The following is a 24,252-nucleotide window of genomic DNA, read 5'->3' on the forward strand; positions in this document are numbered from 1 at the left end:
AGTAGAGGAGAAAGAAGGAGGAGGTGGCGGGTGGCCCCGGGGGCAGAGGGGAGATCGGGGCTGGGGGACAGAGTCACCTGGAACTATAACCCAGGGGAGGAAAATGCTGTAGGGTGGAAGTGCAGGGTGGGCACTCTGCACGTGAGGACAGACAGACAGCTAGTGCAGGTTGCAATCCCAAGACATCACTTTTCACCACTAATTTCACTCCACTAAAACCTTTCAGGGAGGGAGGGGTAGCAGGCTAAGAGAAAAAGACACCCTTTTGCTTGAGAAAAACTATCCCCAAAGTCTGCTAGTCAGCTAAATCCTGTGCTCTAGTTTTATACACCTAAGAGGGGAGTGGAGGAAAGAGGGAAGGGGGTCTTGCGGGCTGCTCCCCTCCCAAGGCTTCACTCTGCTGGGAGGAATCTGGGGGCTCTCATTCGTGTGACAAGGAAACATGGAGAAGAAAGAAAGAGAGAAAGAAAAGAAAAACCAAAAACCAACCAAAACCAAACAAACAGGGAGAAAAAAATAAACCCCAAAAAAACCAACAGTTTCTAAACTCCTTAAATTCACTAAAAACTGTGAAAATTCCCGGCAGGATGTTTGAATATCAAACGCAGATTTTTGGAAGCTTTAATGCCAAGAGTTAGTTCTGTGTGTTGGTTTTGCTCATGTCTTCCCACACGTCTCTATCTGTGCGCTGGCCGCTGAACTGCTGCGGGGGCAGGGAGGGAGGGGGGCGTCCCCAGCGGGGGTCGGCTCTTGAGGCTGGCCAGGGTGGGCAAAGCAGAAGTGCCATCGGTCTCCCGAGAGGATTTACTGCCCGACGTGCGCCGGGTGCAGCGCGACAACCGGTCTTGGGGGTCGGATTGGTCCTCGCACTCTGTCCTGGGGTCGTACGGGAGAGGGAAGGTGCGTCGCTCCCAGGGCTGCACGGCCTAAAGGGAAGAGACACCAGGCTGTGGAAACTCCTCTGGAAAAAGCCCTTCTGCTCCCCTCTCCCTGTGCGACTGCGGCTGAAGCGGCCGCTGGCGGAGCATCCTGCTGCCTCTGCCAAGGACACGGGCTCTGCGCCACAGCTGGCACAGCACTACGGTGGAACTGCCCACTGGTAGGTTACCAGCCTGCCTCCCCACGGCAAGGGGGAGGAGACAGACAAGTCAGATTTACCTCTACAAATACTGTGTTCAGTTGTGGGCCCCTCACTACAAGAAGGACACTGAGGAGCGTGCCCAGAGCTAGGCACCGGAGCTGGGGAAGGGGCTGGAGCACAAAGGTGCTGGGGAGCAGCTGAGGGAATGGGGGTGTTGAGCCTGGAGAGAGCTGAGAGGACACATGAGCACTCTCTACAGCTCCATGACAGGAGGCTGTGTAGTGAGGTGGGGGGTCAATCTCTTCTCCTAAGTAACAAGTGATGATAGGACAAGAGGAAACGGCCTCAAGTGACAACAGGGGAGGGTGAGATTGGAGCTGAGGCAGAGCTTTTTACCTGAGAGGGCTGTCAGCCCCTGTGCCAGGCTGCCCAGGGAGCTGGGGGAGTCCCCAGCCCTGGAGCTGCTGCAAAGCCATGGAGCTGAGGTGCTGAGGGCCATGGGTTAGTGGTGGGCTGGGTGCTGTGAGGGCAGGGAGTGGACTCCATGACCTTAAAGGTCTTTTCCAACCGAAATGACTCTATGATTCGATGCATCTGCTGCAGTCGCTGCAGCAACAGGCAGCGCCTGGATTTTCCCACCGGTCGAGCCCACGGCCAGAGCCAGAGGCAGCACTCACCTGCTCATCAGGGCCGGCCTCAGGCGTGGAGCAACGCGTGTCCTCGCTGGACAGGAGCCGCATGGAGTCCCGGGAGAGGGGCGTGAGGGGCGCAGACAGCAGCTCCGGGCTGATGGGGCTGCGTGGCGAGTGGCTGTGGGACAGCTCCGAATGCGAGTGGCAGTTGCCCACCTCGGGGGACGCTGGCTGGGGAGTTGAGGGGTTCCCCAGCTGGGGGGTCGTCCGTCCGTCCGTCGATCTGTAAGACCTGATGTAGGAACACATTACAGAGCCAGGTTTCAGTCCCAGCTGCACTCCCACCAACGCACGGGCCCAGGATGCTGCCTCCTGATGCCACCCTACGACCCCTCCCAGTGCCCCCTCCTTGGTAGCAGCTGTGGGGACTTGGCATACACAGCAGGGAGTGCTGCAGCCCAGAGGTTGAACCCATCCAGGCTCATCTCTACCCCAGCTCCACTGCCTCGATGCAGCTTTGCATCACTGACGCTGCTCTCCTTGGGTTACATATCCCACACATCTCCTGTGGTGCAGGAACACCACGAAAAGCCACCCTATGAAACCAGATACTTCACAATACTTTAATACTTCAGTGGCTGGACTTGATGATCTTAAAGCTCTTTTGCAACCATAATGATTCTACAAAAATTGGCCTCTCTGAGTGTTTCCACCATCCACAGCCCCTGTGACACCAGGCAGCTCCAGAACCACAAGCAGTGAACCAGTAACGCTGAAAACACAGCAAGTTCAACAGCTGGGTGTAGGAGGAGCACTGTAAAACCCCTAGATTTCAGATTTAAATGAAGAATTAAGAAAGTTTGAGCATATAAAAAGATTCCCAGATAGAACACCCACAGGCTGCAAACAGAGCTTAACTGGAGTCTCCACCCCTGTGTGCAACTCTACAAGATGAACTGCACCACCAAGAGGCAAGCAAGGACCGTCAAGGATCAGATTCCAAAATCTACCTTGGCCAAAACAATCATCATGACCTACAAACGTAGCCCCAGTTAGACTAACAGAACAGCTACACCTGCAGCAAGATAGAGTCAATGTGGTGAATCAAGATGCAATTAAAAAGCTGCTGCAGGAAAAAAAACCCAGTCTGTTACCTACATGAGGAGGGAGCACAACACACTCAGCAGAACTGCTGAAGCAGGGCCTAAGTGAGTAACATTTAAGAGAAACTAAGTCAGTTTACCCCACTGTTTACTGGTATTACCTGGCCCAGATATTCCACACGCAAGAAGCAAGGTACTGTCTGAATCACAGCAACAAGAAGTTACCAGGCCCTGAGGGGCTCCAACAAGTCCTGAAGAAAGACTAAAACAGCCAGAGAGTAAAACCCTGGGATGGGAACTGAAGGGCTGAGCAAAGATCCTGCTGAGGAGGAGCTTGGGACATGGTGAACACCAAGCTGAACCTGGTCAAGTCACCCTCAGCACAAATGCAGCAAACCACATCCCTGGTTGTGCTGAGGAACGTAGCGAATGCAGCAGGGACACTTACATCCCCAACTCTCCCTGCTGGGGAGCTGCACTGGGAACACTGGCCTCAGCTCTGGGGGAATCTCCATCCTTGGAAGCGCTCACACCATGGCCAGACAAAGCCATAGCCAAGCTGGTCTCCTGCTGGCAGCAGTCCTGCAGGAGGTTGGACCAGAGACCTCCAGAAGCCCTTTCCCAGCGGCATTTCCAAACCTATGAGACAAACCTCAACAACTAAACCAGGACCTCAACTTAACCAGGACCTCAACTTAACCTACCCTTACCAGATGGTCTTTAAAAGAAACAAAGTTACAGTGAAGTGCTATCAGATGTGAGAAACTGACTGAAGTTTGCAAAGACACCAGAAGGTCCCACACTCCACTGTCAGCAGGAAGGGCGTCTGCAGATGAAACCAGGCAGCAGCAGCAGTGCAAATGGAGGTTGACAAAGGCCACCTTTGCATTTGCAGCTCTTGCAGAAATAACCTTGTACAATGGCACACACCTGACAGGGATAAACTGAAACCACAACCAGATTGGGAGGACTGGGTGCATGTCTGCAGCTGTAGTTCAGCAAGTGTTTCTGCTCAAGGATGGAGCAGTCTGATACCAAGCAAAGCACTGGAAAGCAAATAGAGGAGAGCACATATCTCCTTCTGCAGATTTATGATGACATCAACAGCTGGAAGCTGTGTATGGTTTTAGATCCCCACCCACAAAAAGAAACCGCAGGAAGGGAATCAAATGTCCCGTGATGAGAGAAAAGACAGGTATGTAAATGGAGCAGAGAATGGGCACTGCTGAAGCCGTCAAGCAGAGACACGACCAGCAGCGTAACGCTGGGACCAACCGCTGCTCTGGGGTCCTGCAGGAAGGGTACTCAGCTCAGCCCTTTAGCTTTCTCTGGCCTCCTGAGCTGGCACACCAGCCTACACACTTCCAGAGCACCGAAAGAGCTTGAGAAAGCAGAATCCAAACAGACGATGCAGAAGTTGGTTGTCCGCAACTTAACTGGTGTGTAACTTCACCCTCACCTACGCAAGGCAACACCCACTCCTACAGGGGCTCCTCGAGCTGTTCTGTCAGATGGTGATCAAACACTCTGATACCAGCTCTTAACCACTTTTACAGACCAGCCAATTGAATGATGCCTCCACAACCTGCTCTCAAGAACGTCCCACTCTGGCAGGCCTAGAGAACCCCGCTGCACCCTCGTGCTGCTCTGGGGCAGCCCGTCCCAGCCGCGAGGCGGTGCTGGGGCAGCGTGCAGGCAGGCCCTGTGCCCTGTACCTGCTGCCCCGCCGCTGTGGGGGCATGCTCGTGCTCCAAAGCCACCGGGCCCGCTCCATCTCTTCACATTTGCCGTGCCGAGCAGCAAAGGCCGAATCAGACAAGTCCTCGATCTGGAAAGGGAAGACGTACAGGCTTTGGTCAGAGCTTTCTTGAATGGAACACTCACCTATGTAGAGTTTTTCCAGCATTAGCTACAGCATGAATTTAGAGAAGTGTTTATGTCTAGAGGGAGGCAGCTCCTGTCAACAGTGGCTGAACATGAGCCAGCAGCGTGTGGCCGGGAAGGCCAATGGCATCCCGGCCTCTATCAGAAACAGTGTGACCAGCAGGACCAAGGAGGTGATTGTCCCCTCGTACTGGGCACTGGCGAGGCCACACTTTGAGTACTGCATGCAGTTCTGGGACCCTCACTACACGAAGGACATTGAGGTGCTGAAGTGTGTCCAGAGACGAGCAATGAAGCTGGTGAAGGGTCTGTGGCTGAGGAAGCTAGGGGTGTTCAGCCTGGAGGAGGCTGAGGGGAGACATGAGCATTCTCTACAACTCCCTGGAGTTATCTATTTTCTCCAGTGATGAATGATAGGACACAAGGAAACCACCTCAAGTTGCACTAGGGCAGGTTTAGATTGGACATTAGGGAGAAGTTTTTCACCTAGAGGGTTGTTAAGCATTGGAATGGGCTGCCCAGAGGGTTGGTGGAGTCACCATCCCTGGAGATATTTAAAAACCACATAGCTGAGGTGCTGAGGGACATGGGCTCATTTAGTGATGGGCTTGGCAGTGTGAGGGCAGTGGTTGGACCTGATGACCTTGAAGGTCTCTTCCAACTGTAACGATGCTATGATTCTATTTGTGAGTGCAAGAACACCTTGTTACACTCAGTCTGCACTATTTAGGAAGAGACTAAGAATTGAAAATCTAAGGAAAGCCACTTACCCCAGAAGGAAAGCACTCACCCCGAGGTTTAAGGAAATACCATCACTGTCAGTTTAGCTAAAATAATAACTGTAGCAGCACGACTGGTCACGATCTCTTGATTAGACTATTCCATAAAAAGACTGTTGCCCAGAGAGGTCTCTTGACAGCAATCAAGAGCTCAGACACAGCTGTTCCCAGCCAGCTAATCCAACTTCTGCCTTATCATGCCTTTCCTGAAAGCAACCAACACCAGGCTGGCTTTGGCGAGGCCAATGGTGCCATTTTGTTGCAAAACCAGAAGAGACTCTGCACATCCCTGCTGTGGTCGCTGCACCCATTCCCTTCCAGTGTCCTCCGTGGACACTGCTCAGCTGCTGCTAACTGCATCCCACACCAACTGAGAAACAAAACTCTCTTACCTCCTCATTGTCTTCATCCGGGTTTGCTTTCAGAGCACTGATATCCACTTCACGCCAGCTGCAACACACAACATCAGAGGGTAGTCAATCACAGGCACAGACAAGCACCACAGAACACGCCCTGCATGCACCAGCATTGTGCTCTGGGAAGGAAAAAATACAAGCCTGCCACAATGAGCAACACACTTTGGCTCAGGTTTTAGCCAAGCAGCCACATTTGTCTACCAAATACCTCCTTTGGTATCAGACAAGGATTCTTCCCTTGTCCTGTCAGCCTGCTCTATCTTGACCACATCTTTTTGCAGTGGTGTCACACTCAGGCCGAGACATCCTTCCACATTAGGAGGGTGTGGGATAGAGAGGGAGGCTACCAGCCACCTCTTGCTGCAACCAGCCACCTGCTGCTGCAACCAGCTACCTGCTGCTGCAACCAGCTACCTGCTGCTGCAGCTGTTCCCCTTTGCCTCCCTGCCCAGCTCCTGGCACTGCTCTGGCAGCATGGCTGAAGTCTGCCAAGGGCAGGGGTAGTAGTGCAGATGCTGGAGCATTTCCTCCTGTTCTAGCTCAGCAACAGGCTTCCCCCCTGTTCCCCTCTGAAAGGGGCTTGGGAATATCTTCTAGGACCAGGAGGTAGAAAGAGACTTGGAAAACCGGGAGGGAAAAGAAGGACTGGGAACTGGGCAGTGTGGATGAAGAAGCTGCACCAGTGCTGCAGCATGTCAGCATACTGAGGTGTGAAAACCAGGAACTGATTTCATCCATGGTGCTAACCTGAACAAGGACTGACAGTTCATACCTCCTTGCACACAGTTTGGGCAGAAGAGACTTCCAATTCTTCCTACTGCCCAGGCATGGAAGTGCTTCTCCTGGCTGGTGTGACCCAACACAATTGCCAGACTGCACTGCAGCGTTAGCCCAGCCCAGGCACCCACCACCTGTCCCAGACATGTGACAAGAGCAGAGCTGGGAAACCACATGGACCAACATACTCAGCAGCTTTGCAGCAGCACAGAGGACAACCAACATGACTTTAGATTGTACAAACAGACCCGATCAGGACAGCTGGCTTTCATGCATGAGAGACACTGAGATAACATACTCCCTAACTTGGCGAGTCTCCATCAAAAGTATGATCAGAAGTTTTCCAAACCTTCCCTTATTTCCAAGGAAGAAGAAAGCCCCTTTCCTCACTAGTATCATCAGCCCTTGGAAGCAAAGCCCTAGGCCAGAGCTGAACCTCTGATGACACAGTTGCCCAGCAAAAGCCTGGCACCTAGGAATCCCTCAGGCGTGTACCTGGGTGTGAGGATCTCTTTGTACTGCAGTTTCTCCACACGAGTCGTTGCAGCAACAGACATTGGGATGACAATGTTGTTAATATCAAATGAACTTTCACCTCTCCTCCTCCTTGGCTGCTGTAACATAAAGACAAGAACCACGTGAAGAAGGGTTACAGGTTTTGTCATGTCAGGTCACTGATGGAAAAAGGCCTCATTACAAAATGACCTTGTATGACCTATGGAGACTCCTGAACCAAAAAGTAATTCCCATTAGAATGGAGTTCACCTATTGCTTGGTGGAAAGTCCTTTTCTCAAACAAAAACCCTTAGTCTGGAGGGTACAAACAAGGGCAAGGGCTGTGGTGGCTCCACAGGCACTGAAGCAAGATGAGCAAGGGCTGCTGGGCTTCATCCACCACCTCTACACTAGCACCAGCTGCTGCACAGCCAGGTGGATCAGGAAATTGATCCCGTTGAGAAACTGATCCAGTGAGAAGAAAAGTCTCACATGTAATTGAATTCCCTGCTGCCAAGGGAAAGAAGGTGACGAGACCACCAGGAAAGAGGGAAGAACCACGCTGTTTGGAAACAGCCTCTCTGCTCATGTCCCTGCAGGGGTTTTCACACACCACAGGTGACACTGTGACAGAGGAGGGATGTGAAGCAGTCAGACAGGAGTTCATCTTGGGTTTTGACAGCTATACTAAAAGCCTGAGAGCTTCCTTCCATCTGTATGGTGCTTCTGACTGGAATAGATTTTCTAAGACAGAAATAAATTCCACACTTAGCTATTTAAACCTGGTTGGATGCTGGGTGCTCTCTTACCATCTGTCTACCCAAAAGCCTCCCCCAAGCCTGTGACAGCAGCATCGTCGGTACAGTGACATGAATCCTCATGGATTGGCTTCATATGCAAACAGCCCAACTTCCTAACACCTGCAATTTGTCACGTTCTCCATCTCCTTTGATCCTTGTTGTTTTTAGTGTAAACACATGTGGGAACCCAACTGCCAGGGACCTGCCACGGCCAAAACCCAGGACTTGTGTGAAGCTGGATGAGGATGGAGCAGGTGGGGAACTATTGCCACAGAAGCAAGGAAATCCCAACATGTCACTGTCAACAGTGAGGCCTGACCCACTAGTTGGGAAGTACATACAAATCTGTGCCAGACAGGGATGCTTGAGTCCAGGAGCTGGACCCTGGAGCCCAAAGACTGGACTCCAGCACCATACCATGGTAAGAGAAATACTAAGCATTCTCAAGCTTAAGATGCCCGAACTGCTGCCTAGCTGAGACCTCATGATGGAGCTGAGCTCAGAAACCTCTCCAGAAAGGCATTAGATACTTACAGCTGCGCTGGAGGTGCCCTGTGAACTCGTGCTAGCAGGAGCAGAGCCTTCCGAGGAGGTTGACAGTTGCCGCGCTATAGGGCTGTGAGGTGTTGGGGTCGCAGCTGCTGACAAGTAGCTCGGGCCACTGACGTCTGTGTGATGCTTCAACACTACACAAGGAGGGTGGGAGAAAATGAAGATGACATCAGCAAAAAAGCCACTCCCAAACAAAAGGAGACAGTAGTGGATAGGAAAGGACTGTGTGCACCAGAAACTGCCAGTACTGAGGAGCACTTTGCATGAAAGAGAAGCACCTTCTGATGGCATCTGTCAGCTTGAGAGGCCCTGGGGGAAGAAGCAGTTAGAGCACCCGAGGTATTTCTGCAGTGGCAACACAGCCCAGAAGCAGTGAGTTCCCCCTGCTCTGAAGCTGAAGGGGGAGAGAGGCTGGATATGCAGCAAAGCCCAAGCTCCCCCCGAGAGACCTGGCTGTGGGAGCCTACCTTCACTCCTCTCAGATGAGCAGTCTCGCAATCGCTTTTTGTCATAGGCAGGAGGCTGGACAAGCGAGCGCTCTGGCGCTCTCTCGGCCTTGGACACGGCCGTAAAATCGTCTAAAGGCGGCCTGTGTGCCTTGTCTGGGTGGATTTTTTGATGTGAGCGCTCTGAAGAGGGGAACAGAGAAAGAGCTATGAAACGTCTGTTTTCACCTCTCTTTCTGTTGGCACAGGAGACTCAGGCAGAGTTTACCAGCTCCACAAATCCAGACAGGTTGGGCTGAACCACACCATCAGGGTGCTGGAGAGATGTGCTCAGGGCAGAATGAACTGCAGGACTGCCCATGCTCACGTGAGCATGGTCTGACTGAACAGGAAGAGGTTGCTATGAACTGCAAGCAGCCTGAACTTCACAACCTGCATACCCTTCACCTTCAGCCCTGGTCTGCAGTATCATGGTCTCATCCCTGAGAGATGAATTTGAAGGGTATTCTCCTTTTCTCTCCTCCCAGAATACGTGGCTTTTGGGTACAAAACTAGACAGTATTTCTGCACGTGGCAGAGGCAGAGAGAGGGGACACTTACTGGCTGCAGTGAAGAATGAATTCACCAGCTTATGGCGGTCCTTGCGAGCAGGGTCAGACAGGCTGCTGGTAGGCATGGGGGCTCTGTGCTTGAGAGACAGCTTTTTGGGAGGTTTAATCTTCTCATAGGGTTTATTCTGCCACTGAGATTTCAACATACTCTGGAAGTGCAGGCTCGTGGGCACATCTGCAGAGGGATACGAAACATAGCATTCAAATTACCTGAATTATGCACCAGAAGGCTGCAGTACCATAATCCTCTCCCAGTGCCCCTGGAAGAACAGCCCTCGACACACAGACAGGCATGGACTGTAAAACCCAGGCCTGCCTGTGCCTTCCTCACTTTCAGGGAGGATGTACAATGTTAGGACAGAATTACAGAATGGTAGGGGTTGGAAGGGATCTATAAAGATCATCTGGTCCAAACCCCTGCTAAAGCAGGTCCACCTAGTTCAGATCACACAGGAATGCATTCAGGCGGGTTGTGAAAACCTCCAGAGAAGGAGCCTCCACACTGTCCCTGGGCAGCCTGTGCCAGGGCTCCCTCATCTCAATGGTAAAGTAGTTTTGTAAAGTTTAAGAGGAATTTTTTGTGTTCCAGCTTAAGTCCATTACCCCCTGTCCTTCACTGGACACTACAGAAAATATTGTTGCCCCATCCTCTTGATGTCCACCTTTCAAACACTTGTATTAATGAGGTCCCCCCTTCAGCTTTCTCTTCTCCAGGCTGAACAGTCCCAGATCCTGCAGTCTTTCCTCCTCAGAGAGATGCTCCAGTCCCCTGATCATCTTGGTGGCCTTGTGCTGGCCTCTCTACAGCAGTTCCCTGTCCAGACTCCAGATGTGGCCTCACCAGGGCAGAGTAGAATCATAGAATCATAGAATGGTAGGGGTTGGAAGGGACCTTTAGAGATCATCTAGTCCAACCCCCCTGCAGAAGCAGGTTCACCTAGATCAGGTTGCACAGGAACATGTCCAGGTGGGTCTTGAAGCCCTCCAAGGAAGGAGCCTCCACAACCCCTCTGGGCAGCCTGTGCCAGGGCTCCCTCACCTCAACAGTGAAATAGGTTTTTCTTATATTTAAGTGGAACTTTTTGTGTTCGAGCTTCATCCCATCACCCCTTGTCCTGTTACTATCTGCTATAGAAAAAAGGGATGTCCCAACCTCCCGATACTCACTCTTTAGATATTTATAAATGTTAATAAGATCATCCCTCAGTCTCCTCTTCTCCAGACTAAACAGCCCCAGTTCCCACAGACTTTCCTGATAAGGAAGATGTTCCAGTCCCCTGATCATCTTGGTGGCCCTGCACTGGACTCTCTCCAGCACTTTCCTGTCCCTCTTGAGCTGAGGAGCCCAGAACTGGACACAGGACTCCAGATGAGGCCTCACCAGGGCAGAGTAGAGGTGGAGCAGAACCTCCCTCAACCTGTTGGACACACTCTTCTGGATGTTCCCCAGAATGCCACTGGCCTCCTTGGCCCCAAGGGCACATTGCTGGCTCATGATTAGAACCCAACATTTCTGGTCTGAAGCAATTTGAGAGAAGGACATTCCTACAAGATTCACAGCCTAAGTATATCCCGCCAGAAGAATGAAGCCTTTGTCAGAAAACCCATGTGTCACTGAAGGCATCACATGTACTGCCACACTCAACTCTGCAATCTCAGATCTGACTTCCAAGAATCTGAGATATCTCAGCACATCAAATCTATAGAGGTATGGGCTGAAAGAGAGAAATTCAGCTTAAATCCTCAACTTCAGGTCAAGACAAAAGCTAACCAAGTATTTTATGACATTGATCTGCCTGATCTGGCACTTCAATCATCTAACAAAAGTTGTGTGAGCACACTTCAGAGGCTCAAAAAGCAGAAGTACTGCTGCTGGCTGGGAGCTGCACATGCTGGGGCTGGGTCAGGCAGGGTAATTATCTACGTAACTGATGCACTTCAAGCCTGAAATTTCTGTGCATTCCACAGATCACAGTAACTCAAAGTACCTGTCCCCATTTAATCCTACCATCTCACAACGAGCGCAAGTATGCCATGCTGCTGTGAAATTCAGCAGACACTAGTGTTGCTCACATTCCTCAAGCTTCATTTATCCCAGATCCCAGACAGACGTGCACTCCCGACCTCAGCCAAAAGACAGAGCACTAATGAGATTATTCAGTGTATTTCTTGTGCAGATAGGCTAAGGTAGACTATTAAAACCATTCACTGGAGTAGTAAACTTCTCCAGCCTCAGGAGTCCCACAAATAGGCCTTCCTTTCATACTCTTGGCTTCAGACTTTGGATTTGATCACCACTCACTGCTGCCTAAGTCTTCTCCAAGACCTGTCTCTCTTTTATATGCCCGAGGGACAAAATCCTAGTTTGGAAAACCATTAAAATCCTTAAACAGGAGCACTAATGAGATGAATTTATCTTTTCTAACTACACCCCTGAGACCATCGTACAGCAGTATGTGTGGTTTGATACGTCACCCATCTGCTCTCCTCCTCCAGTACCAGACCAGCAGATCTCCACCAGCAGGACACACAGCCCAATGCAAACTCCTGCTGCCTCAAGTAGGAATTAAAAGCACTAAGATGAGCATAAGTAGTACCAACATCCCTCCCCCACATCTCTCAAGCTCACATGACTTTTTCACAGGGACTTTGAAGCAACCCTGAACAGAGATGAACCCTCCTAGGCCCTGCACAAGGAACAATGTGCCTGCAGAGGGGATGTGGAGGCAATTAGGAGATGCCATAGGATCTGCATCTAGACAATCTCAGAGGGCAAGTGGCAGGGATTTAAGACCTGTTGGTCTTAAAAAAGTCCCAGCAGATCCAGGTAGGCAAACAGGATGGAGAGAGTCAGCACAGTATGGGCTGGAGTCAGCTGTCACTAACAGGGAGAACTTGACTCTCAGGAAAATCCCAGGACAGCTGCATTTTCAAGTACCTTGACAGTTGCTAAGGAAGGGTTACCATAGCGTGGTGGCAGCTCTTTGGCCACTATAACTGGTTTGTGGAGACACAGCCCAAGGAACAGAGAGGGGCCAAGCCAGTCCTTAAAGGATGTTGCCAGAAAGGCTGCAGCATCACCTTGCTGAAGCCGTCTGACTTGGGGAAAATGGCCTAACCTTTTGCTCCCTCCTCAGAATTCAACGTATCCCAGTGCTGGAGGGGAGGGGGAGAGCAGAGTTCAGAAGGAGGAAAATGCAAAAGACAAAATGCACAGACAACAACAACAACAGAAAGAGTTATTTGCTGTCTTGCTACTGCCCTGCTGTCAGCACTGGCTGCACCAGAGTCAGTGCAGCAAGGGACATCGGGACTCCTCCTCCTCCCCATCAGCGGCTGAGCGGTGCAGGCGTCCCAGGGACCAGCAGATGGCAACCGAGTCGAGCACCCGGCTCATCCTCCCGCCAAGGTTATTACATCATCTGAAAATTCCCTGCGAGAAACCCGATGAACCAGAAAAAAACAGCCTGAAAGGAGAGGGACAAAGCGCTTGCGAAGTGCAAGTGCAACGGGTTAAAAGCCACGATGCCTGCGCCCTGCTTGCCAGAAGAATAAACGATCCCGTGGAGCCTGGCTGTCTTGCCCTTGGCAAACCGTACCGGAGATACCCGCTGCTGGCACCGGAGGAGCCCTGGAGAGACAGGCTCAAACACAGCACATGCTCACAGCTACAAGGCCAAGCTCCATCTAACAGCCTCATGAGCTCTTCCAGAAAGGCTTAACTGAGCCTCTGCCCATCGACCCAGACAGTTTGCTTTCAAGGTGAAGCCCCAAAGTAATCATGGAGGAGAAGCAGAAGCAACCTGGATTGATACTCACAGGCAGGGAGACATCTCAATGCAAACTAACCACGTCAGGCAGAGCAATTTCCCTACCTGAACATGCTACCTGGCTTTACATTTGGATAGAAGAGTGTCCTCACTCCAAAAAGCAACTCTATAAAAACCAAGCATTAGAGAACAATAAAAAAGTTAATCTGAGGGAGAGGAGAGAGTGGTATTTCTGTGTAGCTGTTTTAAGATTTACATCACATAGTTTTAAAAGCAAGGTTTTCCATCTCATGCAGCCAGAGCTGATCTTTCACCATGAGTTGGCTGCAGCTGACCCTAGGAAAATACAATAGTGAATATGGGATGAAACAATTCTCCTGGTGGTCATTCTGCAATAGTACACAACTGCTCTTCTCACTGTTCCCAGGATATTATATTGAAAACTACAGACAGGAGATGACAAGTGATGTGAAATCAGGAACAAATATCTGCTTCAGGTTCAGTGCATGCAGTTCCTTTTGCATTTCGTAACAGAAACGTTTCCTTAGCAAAGGTGGGGGGGTTGTGGTTTTTTTTTTAAAAAGCATCAATTTACTATTTTAGCCTTTCCTTAAAATAGTGCCAGTGAAAGTTACCAAATCAACTGCTGCCAGCACTCCATGAGTTTCCTACTGCCACACATAGTTTGTGTGTGCAGGAACTTAAACCAAATCACACCCATCAGCCCAGGGTCTTAACCTGGTTGGCACATCCTCATAAGAAGCAATGACACACACCTTCCTCTCAGCACTACAGCGTCCTACACCTCAAGCAGCCAGGCACTCCAGCCAAGGAAAGGAACCACTATGATCTATTTACTGGCTGATAAAAGTACCAGTTCTTGTCACTTGTGGTCCTGTATTTTGTGATCAGAGGATAGAGATGACAGCTGGACACCAATCTCAAGGAACTCAGTAGTTTCTGGTCAAAGAACAAGTTTGTATTTCATTCAGCAGCCTGGGAAGCAAAAAACTTTGGAAATTACTTCTTTTCCCTTGGGAAAAGTCCCTACACACAAAATCTGTGAATACCCCACAGTCCAGGTTGGTTAGTTATTCCTCTTAACGATGACTAACCCTGATACTCTAACATGGGGAGTGTCTTAACGGGAAGAGTCCTTCTCAGTGTACCCTCTGAACCATGGAAGATCACTTACAATTCCTTACAAGCTAAAAAAAAAATTCCCATGACTTAAACCAAGAATAAACTCATGGAAGCAAGTATTTCTCAACTGGGTTATAGCAGCAGAAAGACCAGCCTAAGACCCAGGTCCCAGTACAGACACCCAGGCACTGCTTGGTTTGCTCACCACGAGCAGGGCTCCAGGTCAGTGTCTCACAAGATACATTCATAGCAGAGCAGACTTCAGGTGTAATGCTATCCCAGCAGCTTCTGCTCCAGTAAATTCTCTACTCTACATACTTGCAGATGAATAAGCTTGATTATACTCAAACACATCTGTACTTCCTCTGGAAGTCCAGAATGGAGGAGCAGGCTCTGGAGCACCTGCAAGCATCCCTTGTAACCCATCTCAGCACTCATTTTGACAATAGCCCTGGCATCATCATGGGTGCCATGCTTACCATCTGGGAATGATAAGACAGGATGAACACATGAGTCCAGTTGGGAGAGGCGCTCCAGCAAAGGGGCATCATACTGGATTTCCACAGTTGTCGAGCTTCGAGTGCCACACAGAGCACATGAAGGGTTCACGTCACAGCTACATCGCACCAGGCTATTACGATGGACCTGGAAAGGGGAGACAGAACAGTGTCAATGTTATCAGAGGTCAATGTGTCTAAGGGCTCTCTTCACACATTCCCCTTTGAGGGCTCATGAATAATGGCTGGTTTGTTTGTATGGGTTTCCTATACCTCGGATAAAACCTGCTCATTTACAGCTGAAAACTACTCCTCTCCAGCACAGACAGTTTAACAACTACTGAATTTGACTAAAAGCATTTATCTAGGTTAAAACTTCATTTATTAAAAAAACATGAGGCAACACAATTGAGTTGTCAGAGAAAGAAAAAAAAAGGGCCTTTTTGAGTTCAGATGTGTCAGAGTCATCACTGTATGTCAAGAGCTTACAAGGACAATTTTACCAAGTGAAAAAGGGTTTTTCAGCCTTGTTTCTTAAGCCAGGACAGATGTTCAATTTGGAGATTTACAGACTTTATGTTATTATACAGACTTTGTTCATATGAAACCACTGTAGGCAGAATCACAGAATCATAGAATGGTAGGGGCTGGAAGGGACCTCTAGCAATCATCTAGTCCAACCCCCTGCTAAAGCAGGTCCAGCTAGATGAATTTGCACAGGAACGTGTCCAGGTGGGTTTTGAAAACCTCCAGAGAAGGAGACTTGACAATTATCCCTTGTCCTGTCACTGGACACTATAGAAGAAAGTGATGCTCCATCCTCTTGACATCCATCTTTCAAATACTTGTAAGTGTTCATGAAGTCCTCCTTCAGTCTTCTCTTCTCCAGGCTGAACAGCACCAGATCCCACAGCCTTTCCTCATCAGAGAGATGCTCCAGTCCCCTGATCATCTTTGGTGGCCCTGTGCTGGACTCACAACTGGATGTAAATCCCATAGAGACAGCAAGCTATGATTCCCCATCAAAATGGAAGGATGCATCAAACTGGATCCTGCAGAAGTCTGTTCCAAGTCTAGTATCATTCAAATAATTTTCATTCATTACTTAAGTGGTGTAGGAAGGAAGGAGCTGGAAACCCACTCCTAGTTACAAATTACCTCAAATCAATCAAATATAATTCACTGAGGACAAATGGAACAAGCTGAAGCTTCAGTGCCCAGTGGAGAGAAGGAGGAGGTAACTGAGCAGCAGCTCTGTCCAGAGGACCTAGTGGTTGTTATGGATCAGAAAACGAGCATGAATCAGCAGTGCTCTCCATTACTGAGAATTAGCACTCCATGGAGCTTTATAAACAGGACAGCTGTGCAAGATGCATGAGGTAATCGTAACACTCTGCTCAGCTTTGCTAGCGTGCAAGCTGGAGGGCTGCACACAGTTTTGGGCACATATTTCAGGAGATATGTGCACCAAATGGAGAAGAAAACAACCAGAAAACTAGAAGATAAAAAAACCCCCATCCTATGTGCAAAACCAGAAAGACCCATGGCATTGTTAGCACAGAGGTGTCCCATATTAAGCATCCCTACATCAACTTCCATGCTTCAGGGAGAACTTCTGGCAGCCAAGGCAGCTTGTATTATAAAGTTCGGTTTGTTTGGTTTTGCTGTCTGAAAAACAGGGCTAGCTAAGCACTCAAATAACTTGCCTAAGGAGGTTTAGACAAACCATCTGGCACAGTACAAGGACAGGACAGTCTGCCCTGGGGCATGGGGATGCTGTGGATGACTGCAGTAGATTCCTTCCCATCCTGTTTTCCGAAGACCAATCCTGTGTTCAATCCAACGCAGGCTACAGACTCAACTCAACCTTTAAGCTGCTCTTCTTTCCTACATGACATCTCCTGACTTAAAATTCAGGTCATGTTGTATTCAGACTTTGTAAAACAGTAGGGACAATTACAGACTACCTGCATTTAAACAGTGAGCTCTCCTGGTTGCAGTTCCTGGTCACAGCAATCCACAATCACTTTGTGCCAGACAGGAAAGTGTGGGCAACTTGACATGGTATTTCTGGACCATGACCTAGCCATCACTCAGCTTCCTCTTGAATAACTGGAGGAATCCACAGAAATCCTCTGCTATCTGGCATATCTTCTATCCTTTGGAACTGCTCTTCCAAACCACCTCTCATTAACAAATGTATTTCAAGAATATGGTCAATAACTAACACAGAACGAACAGACACTTTTTCAAATGCTGAACATCACTGCAGTGATGCAGTGTTTACAAATACACAAAGGGTGGGTGTCAGGAGGATGGAGCCAGGCTCTTCTCAATGATGTCCAATGATAGGACGAGGGGCAGCAGGTACAAGCTGGAACATAAGGGGTTCCAAAGAAATACATGGAAGAATTTCTTCCCTGTGAGGGTGAGGGAGCACTGAACAGGCTGCCCAGATGGGTTGTGGAGTCTCCTTCTCTGGGGACACTCAAAACCCAACTGTATGAGTTCCTGTGTGACCTGCTCTAGATGGTCCTGCTCTGACAGGGGGGTTGGACTGGAGCATCTTTCAAGGTCCCTTCCAGCCCTTGAGATTCTGTGATTCTGTGATCTATGGGAGAGTTCATAAATGTCCACATCATTGAAGATCTTTCAAGTGGTCACTGCAAAGCTCTACCAGAAATACCCCAGACAAAACTGCAAACAAGTAATCAGTTAAAGGGAGAATCTGTTTTTCTCAAGACAATGCTGCTTTCCAGCTTATCTTTAAAACTTCAGCACCCACAGAGTGAAAACCCCCAAGCCCTTGTGGTAAAGTTTGTCTTGAAACACTTCGTCTCAAAGGTTTAGGTGGATTTTTGCCATCCATGCTTCTGCAATCGTGAGAGCTGCATGCACAAAAAAGGTCTTTATTTCCTCAATTTCTAAGGTTTTAAACCTCTAAGGAGGTTTAGTCAAACCATCTGGCACAGCATCTATCCTCCAACTGACAGTTTCTGGCATTCCTAAGAGAAACTAAAAAGAATGAAACACAGCCTTTCTTCACACAGGGAATAAACTATTTCCCCTGAAATGAATTCTGCATAAGGGTAAGGGAAGACTATGTGGAGAAGAGTACAAAATAAAAACAAGAAATGAAAAAAAAACCCAAGAACAGAGTCACAACATCCAGTGATTTACAAATTTCATCAGAGGAAGCAAACACGACCACCTCAGCAGGCCTTTTGCAAGACACCTCACATATGCCTGGCCAGATAACTGTAGTTTTGGTTTGAGCAAGCATCAGCAAGTTCCTGGGGTTGTGTTAATTCTTGTGCTCAGAGTTAAGGTTTCCTGATACTTGACTTTTGAAAGCTTCTTTTGACTGCTCAGACTGTGCCATTTTGAACTATCCGGCCTTGAAGATCATCTCAGCCTGGACGGTTTTAGAAAAGAAAACCCACAGGGGAGTTCAGCATCTCCCCCTAACAGTCACAGCTAGTAAAGTCTCCAACAAATTAAAAGCTTTCTCCTTTACCTCTCAACAGCCTTTGAAACCTCACTGTCCTCTTCTCCCTCCCCATTATTTTTCCCCTCTTAATAACCACAAACATTCCCCAAACAGGGAGATCTCTTCATGCCAAGAGCAAAAGCACACTGGACTAATGGATCAATACTTCATCTGGCTCTTTGATGTGGACTTTAGTTAAATATACTGCATCAAAAAGAAGATCAAACAGCACTAACCTTTTTGGAAAGGGGCATAATGCTGCTAGGTCGAACAAGCCGCCGCTTCTTACAGCTCAGTACCGGGCGAGTGCGAGCTGCTACACACGTTCCATCCCAAGCTGAAGAAACCATGTTCAGCCGTTGCTTTTTATGCAAGAGCTCCTCAGCTTCCTGGCTGTCTCCCTGAGCATGTTCTGCCAGGCCAGGCTGAAGACTGCCAAAGAAGAGAAGAGAATACAAAAGATACCGTGATTCACTCAACCATTCCATGGTACCCAGCAAGTACCAGCCAGGTTCACAGTTCAGACTTCAGTAAACTAAACTAAGTTTAGAGCACTGCAGCTTCACGGGGCAATAGCTTTTATTAGGGTGGCTCTAAGTTTTGCTTTTACTTTGGTCATTTTCCACATTCTCCCATTACTGAATCTTTGAGAAAATACCTTTGGAAGTTCTGAATGGAAAAGAGCATGCAAAGCCAGACACAGAGCAAGACCAAAAGCTACTCTACACATGAATAGCTTTAATCCTAGGATTCAGCTTCCCCCAGAACTACAGTTCAGGCCACCTTAAGACAACAGGTTCTCATGAGTCTAAATGTCAGACAGCACAAGATAGAGAACATATGATTTTCCAGGAAAAATATTTAGCATCACTTTGAACTTGCTTCTGATCAGTATTTGAGAACTATACCTATAACAACTCAGCAGTGACACCAGAAAGGTTGCAATGTAAACATTAACCTTTCTGTTCTATGTACCAAGGATTCTCCTGTCCACACACAGTAACCCCAGTCCACCACGGTAGCAATACAGCATGCCACCAACAAATACCAGCACAGCTCCTCATCTACAGAACGTTTTCATGTACATTTTATGTGTGTTTCTTTTTTTAAAATGCACAGCATTAAAGTCCTGTGGTCTAAGGCTCAGCAGTTCAAAGGCTACAGGCAAGTAAAAGGCTCTGTTATAGCCTGTAGTGTTTCGGCTTCAGCAACAAGTTAGCTAATCAGTGCTTTCTACATTTGCTCACACTGCACCAGTGCAGCATGTCCCTCCATCTCAAGGCACTAAGCAAGTGCAATGATGCTGGCAATGCTTCTCTAGTTACCATCAGAACTTCAAAGCACTATGTGTGCAAGGGTTTTACAAGTGGTTCAGTCTGAAATCCTCCTGCAGCATGAGTGTTTCCTTCACTTGTTTTTGATTATTGACTTAAAAGACTTTCTGAAAAAAACAGCCTGGATAAACAAAGAATTGAGAAAGTTTTACTCCTCAAATCAGTTAGGATTTGGGTTTCTCAGGGCCTCCAGAAAAATGGGCCACTAGTACCTTTGAATCATAAAATTTGCAAGTGTTTAAAAAATGCCCATAAAGAAAGCTTTGAACATGCTCACTGTATGGTTGCCTGCAGTGTGTCTTCACTTAAACACAGTCAGTTTAATACCATTTTCAGAAAAACAATGCAGTAGAAAACCTCAAGCAAGCAACCTCCTCCAGAACGTTTCCAAGCATGGCCCACTACCACACTTTTTTCAAGAAGAGATGATCTACATGGTTACCAACCCGCATATTACACGCTGGTTTCCAAAGGTACTTTGTCAAGATCATATAAATCAATCTCTTCCCCTAATATGCGAGCAACTTACCTGTTAATAACTCCATTGACGGGTCTTGGTGCTCCACAGGGCTTGGCGGGATGGGATTCAGGAGTATTTGCAGCAGAAATACCAAAGTTCTCTAGTGGCTGGGATCCAGAAACACTCTAAAAAAGGATGAGAAAAATAATAAAATAATTTTTAAAAGCTTCTTTAACAGTCACAAGTTTGTTATTCCCAGATTCTGCACTGTAGCCGTGCATTTCCACAGGACTTCAAAACAAAGGGTTCAGAAGTCTTAGGAGGCAGCTCTGGAAAGAGAATGGATACAGGACAGTATCCAAAGGACTTCAATTCCTCTCAGGCTGAAAGGCTGAGGCCTTTCAGGAGGTTTTAGCATTTTGTCTTGATACTGCAAACAAGTTCATAACCACCCATAAACCTCACAGGTGTCTTCTGAAGTTTGATGTTGTGCTCTAAGCTGCATGGGCAAAAGCTCTTGTCTAAGCACTTTGGGGGAAAATAAGAAGAGAAGGAGAGAACAGAATTTGCATTTTAAATGAATAAATACCTGTACAAACATGGTCCAAATAGCATTTTTAAAACTATCTTTTAAATGTACACAACCAGTAGGTTTTGGATTTAAGTAGGACAACTCTGTAAAGTTAAAACTGTCTGATAAACACAAAGCTAGAAACGTGGTTTGGCAAAGTAAAGGAAAACCTAAGCTAAAGACACAGAGCTGCTCAATCCTTCCTACTTTGGGTCTGAAATACAGACTGCTTGGCTCTACAGCGAGCAGCAGTTACTGGGTGGCTGCAGCACTGAACGTTGCCCATCTCCCACTGCACTGCAAATGGCATCAATGCGGGGCAGATTGTCACTGCAGCTTCCAAGGACATGATGGTGACATTCCAGCTCCCCACCCCAGCATGCTCCTCCTCCCTGGGGTTACACATTATTTCTTGCCTCATGCAGCACTTCCTACACTTGCTGCCAACGCCTCTCTAGCTGGGTTTCCCCCTTTGCATACACAATGGTGGTGGTGCAGTTCTAGTACTAGTGAAAAAAAACCACACAAGGTCTAATGTATCTACGGAGATGGGCTGTCTGGCCAGCCAGCCCCTCTGCATGTCACATGTACCGTCTCAAAAGTATCGCTATCACATTGATTAGAATCACTCCAACTCAACAAACTGTGAAAATCAGGCTACGGTGAGTGGTGGTGGACTAATGGTTCCAAAAATAGCATCACCAAGGGAAGGCAATTTCTAACAACACAGGCAACTTCTGCCTGTTGCCTGTTTGAGGAACTTTGCTGGGTCTTCTACACTGATAGTAAAAAAGATACTTCTCCCAGGGGAGAACAGAGACAGGATCAGACTGATAGGCACATCCCCAACACTCACTCTGAGCACACAGACATGGAGGAGAGATCATATTACCCCTGAAGCGTTAGGCAAGCATAACCCACATCCTGGCAAGGTGAAGTCAGCACAGGAGCTGAACGTTCTCCTGCTGGTTTCTAGCGGCTTGGCAATGCTGAGCCTTCACAGCACCTCTGCTGGAGGCAATCAAGGTTCGGGAAGGTGGGCACGTGTGACTCATAAGGTCTTTTGAAATAGGATATTCATTTTCTTCTCTAGAAAGAGTCTTAGAGGGGGAATCTGTTCTCCAAAAGTTGGCTCTGGCTTGGTTGTTTAGGACAGGAATATAAAGGCTGAACCCTGTTTCTTGCAGAGGAGGTGGAAAGTATCAATCTAAAAAGTCTATCAGAAAAAATCCCAGGCTCACCTTATCACACTGAAGATGGGTGTACCCCAAACAAAGCTCTAACACAAGTAACGAGGGAATGAGCAGGACTGCAAGAGTTTACATCTCCAGCATTCGGAGCAGAGGCAGAGCTCCTGCAACCAGCTCCTCCTGGATCCCTCTCCTGATGCTGTGCTTTCCTCTGGGGCTAGCTGGACAACCAGGCTGGTATTTATCATACCTAGATCACACCAGTGCTCCAGACAGAGCTCTTTTCTGTGTTTTGGGTCCATCTCGAGCCTAGAAGTACAGATTTTTAGGATCCCTAGGACTCCTGGAGAGGACATCAAAGACTCAGCTTCAGCATACCCTCTTTTTGCACACGAAACCAGAAGCCTGCAGACTACTGTGGCTCTCACGGCAGTAAAGAAGCTGTGTGCCGGCAGGCAGTCATGACCCAACACCAGGAACATTCCCCATATTTCCCATAAACCCAAACAGGTTCAGATCTTCACCTATTACTAGACACAAACTCCTAGAGCAGGGAAAACCCATACTGAGACACTCCATCAATATCTCTTCTCATTTGCTATTAAAAAATCTTAGGTACACCCCCTTGTCAGACCAGCGATACAAGCAATGAATCAATATCAACAGCTGAGTTATTTCTTCAGGGCTCTGTGTTATTCCCATCTTCAGGCAAACACGTTTATTCACACACTGAGCTTCCAGTTCCCAACAGACATTCCCAGGGCTTTTTTTGCAAATCCCTTCCCTCCACTAGTGACAAGATTAGCTCCTCCTAGGGATTATCAGTCACATCCCACACATCAACCAGATGCCCAAGGACATGTATCCTGCATCAAGGTGGCCAAGGGAGGTACCCAAGAGCAGCTGAGATTCAAAGAGGAGCTGGGATTGAGACAGAATGGATTCCTCCTTTTACTCCACTTTGCAGACCAGTTGTCTCCTCCTATTAGTCTGCTACTGAGTGGGTGGGGATGGGTGGAGGGTGGGGGGGGGGGGGGGAGCTACAAAAAACACCTACTTCTAAGCAGCCCAAAAGAGTGCTGAAATGATAAGCACCCCTCCAGGAGAGGCCCAAGAGATACTCTTCCAGGAAATGTCCTAATGCAACGGGAATGGCCTCTGGGCTAATCTCTGGCTGTAAGCAGATGAAGGCTCTGACTCAACACCCCACCCTTACGAGCACGTCTACTTAAGCACAAGCCCTCCAGCAGCAGGGTGTAGAAGCTAGGTGCCTGGAGGCAGTTGTTTCTGGTGGCTGACACCTCCAGCACAGCTGCAGAGAAATGGGCAGCATGGACTGATGTGTGTGTCTACAAGCAGTCACAAGTGGAAGGGGAGTAAAATATCCTTTTCAAGGAGGAGTTATCCTCCAAGACAGCAAGCACGGCTGGAGGAGTAGACACAAGGTGCCAAGTACAAACACACAGTCTACTTTACACTAAAAATGCTGTTCTTTGCTGCTCTCATTATCTACTGTTTGTTTCACCATGTTTCACCATTACCTCCAAGACCCACAAGAGAGACTGGATCTCCACTACATGAGCAGTGCAGTAATAAAAGCCTCTGTCTGAGGAGCTCACACCCCAGTGAAGGGGATGAGAAAAGGCACAACACAGGGAAATGAGTAAACACAGCAACAGTGAGATGGCAGTGAGCAGCAAAAGCAGACAGCACTGGACAAGCAAGCTTTGTTTTTTCCCCATACATCAGAACACGTCTACAGATATTTTCCATTCTGTATAGAGATGGTGTCTAAGACAATCTAAAAAAGGACAACGTGGTGATTTTTTAGGTATATGGAAAATGACTTAGATATGTGGGAACAAAGTCAGGTGGGACACAGTCCTTCCATCTGCAGATTCCCAGGTTGAAAATACACTCATGTCAGATAAACATCCTGATTTAAACAGATAAGGAAGAAAATATTCTTCCTATTGCTGTCAAATTTGATCATTTATCTCCGCTATCAGCCTGCCATTTACAGATTAGCTCCCAAACAACGGCCAATTCATCAGTGCAGAAGCATGCTATTTCTGAAGCGCTGTCACTACACTTGTTTATTATCCTCCAAGCACTTTTTGAGTTAAAGCATTAAGGGAGGGGAGGGGGGAACATGACAGACGGACATCACTGCTCAAAGCCAGACACTGCGTAATGCTGGTGATTCAATCATGATCTGCAG

General features: G+C 48.2%; 1 protein-coding gene across 3 annotated transcripts in view; it reads right to left on the reverse strand.

The window, feature by feature from the left end:
- Positions 1-590: 590 nt before the first annotated feature.
- LOC104558794 (KAT8 regulatory NSL complex subunit 1-like) overlaps positions 591-24,252 on the reverse strand; it is a 104,386-nt gene continuing 80,724 nt past the window's right edge. For 2 of the 3 annotated variants that reach the window (XM_062017760.1, XM_062017759.1), the window contains exons 5-15: positions 20,340-20,455; positions 18,713-18,908; positions 14,969-15,134; positions 9,566-9,751; positions 8,987-9,148; positions 8,502-8,653; positions 7,168-7,286; positions 5,872-5,929; positions 4,532-4,644; positions 1,759-2,005; positions 591-926 (exon numbers count right to left, since the gene is read on the reverse strand). In XM_062017760.1, coding sequence (XP_061873744.1) covers positions 678-926; positions 1,759-2,005; positions 4,532-4,644; positions 5,872-5,929; positions 7,168-7,286; positions 8,502-8,653; positions 8,987-9,148; positions 9,566-9,751; positions 14,969-15,134; positions 18,713-18,908; positions 20,340-20,455 — 1,764 coding nt within the window. In that variant the 3' untranslated portion in view covers positions 591-677. The remainder of the gene's footprint in view (positions 927-1,758; positions 2,006-4,531; positions 4,645-5,871; positions 5,930-7,167; positions 7,287-8,501; positions 8,654-8,986; positions 9,149-9,565; positions 9,752-14,968; positions 15,135-18,712; positions 18,909-20,339; positions 20,456-24,252) is intronic. The other variant, XM_062017761.1, reaches the window with a different exon arrangement.

Source organism: Colius striatus, chromosome Z (genome assembly GCF_028858725.1).
Source record: "Colius striatus isolate bColStr4 chromosome Z, bColStr4.1.hap1, whole genome shotgun sequence".
Taxonomy (NCBI): Eukaryota; Metazoa; Chordata; class Aves; order Coliiformes; family Coliidae; genus Colius; species Colius striatus.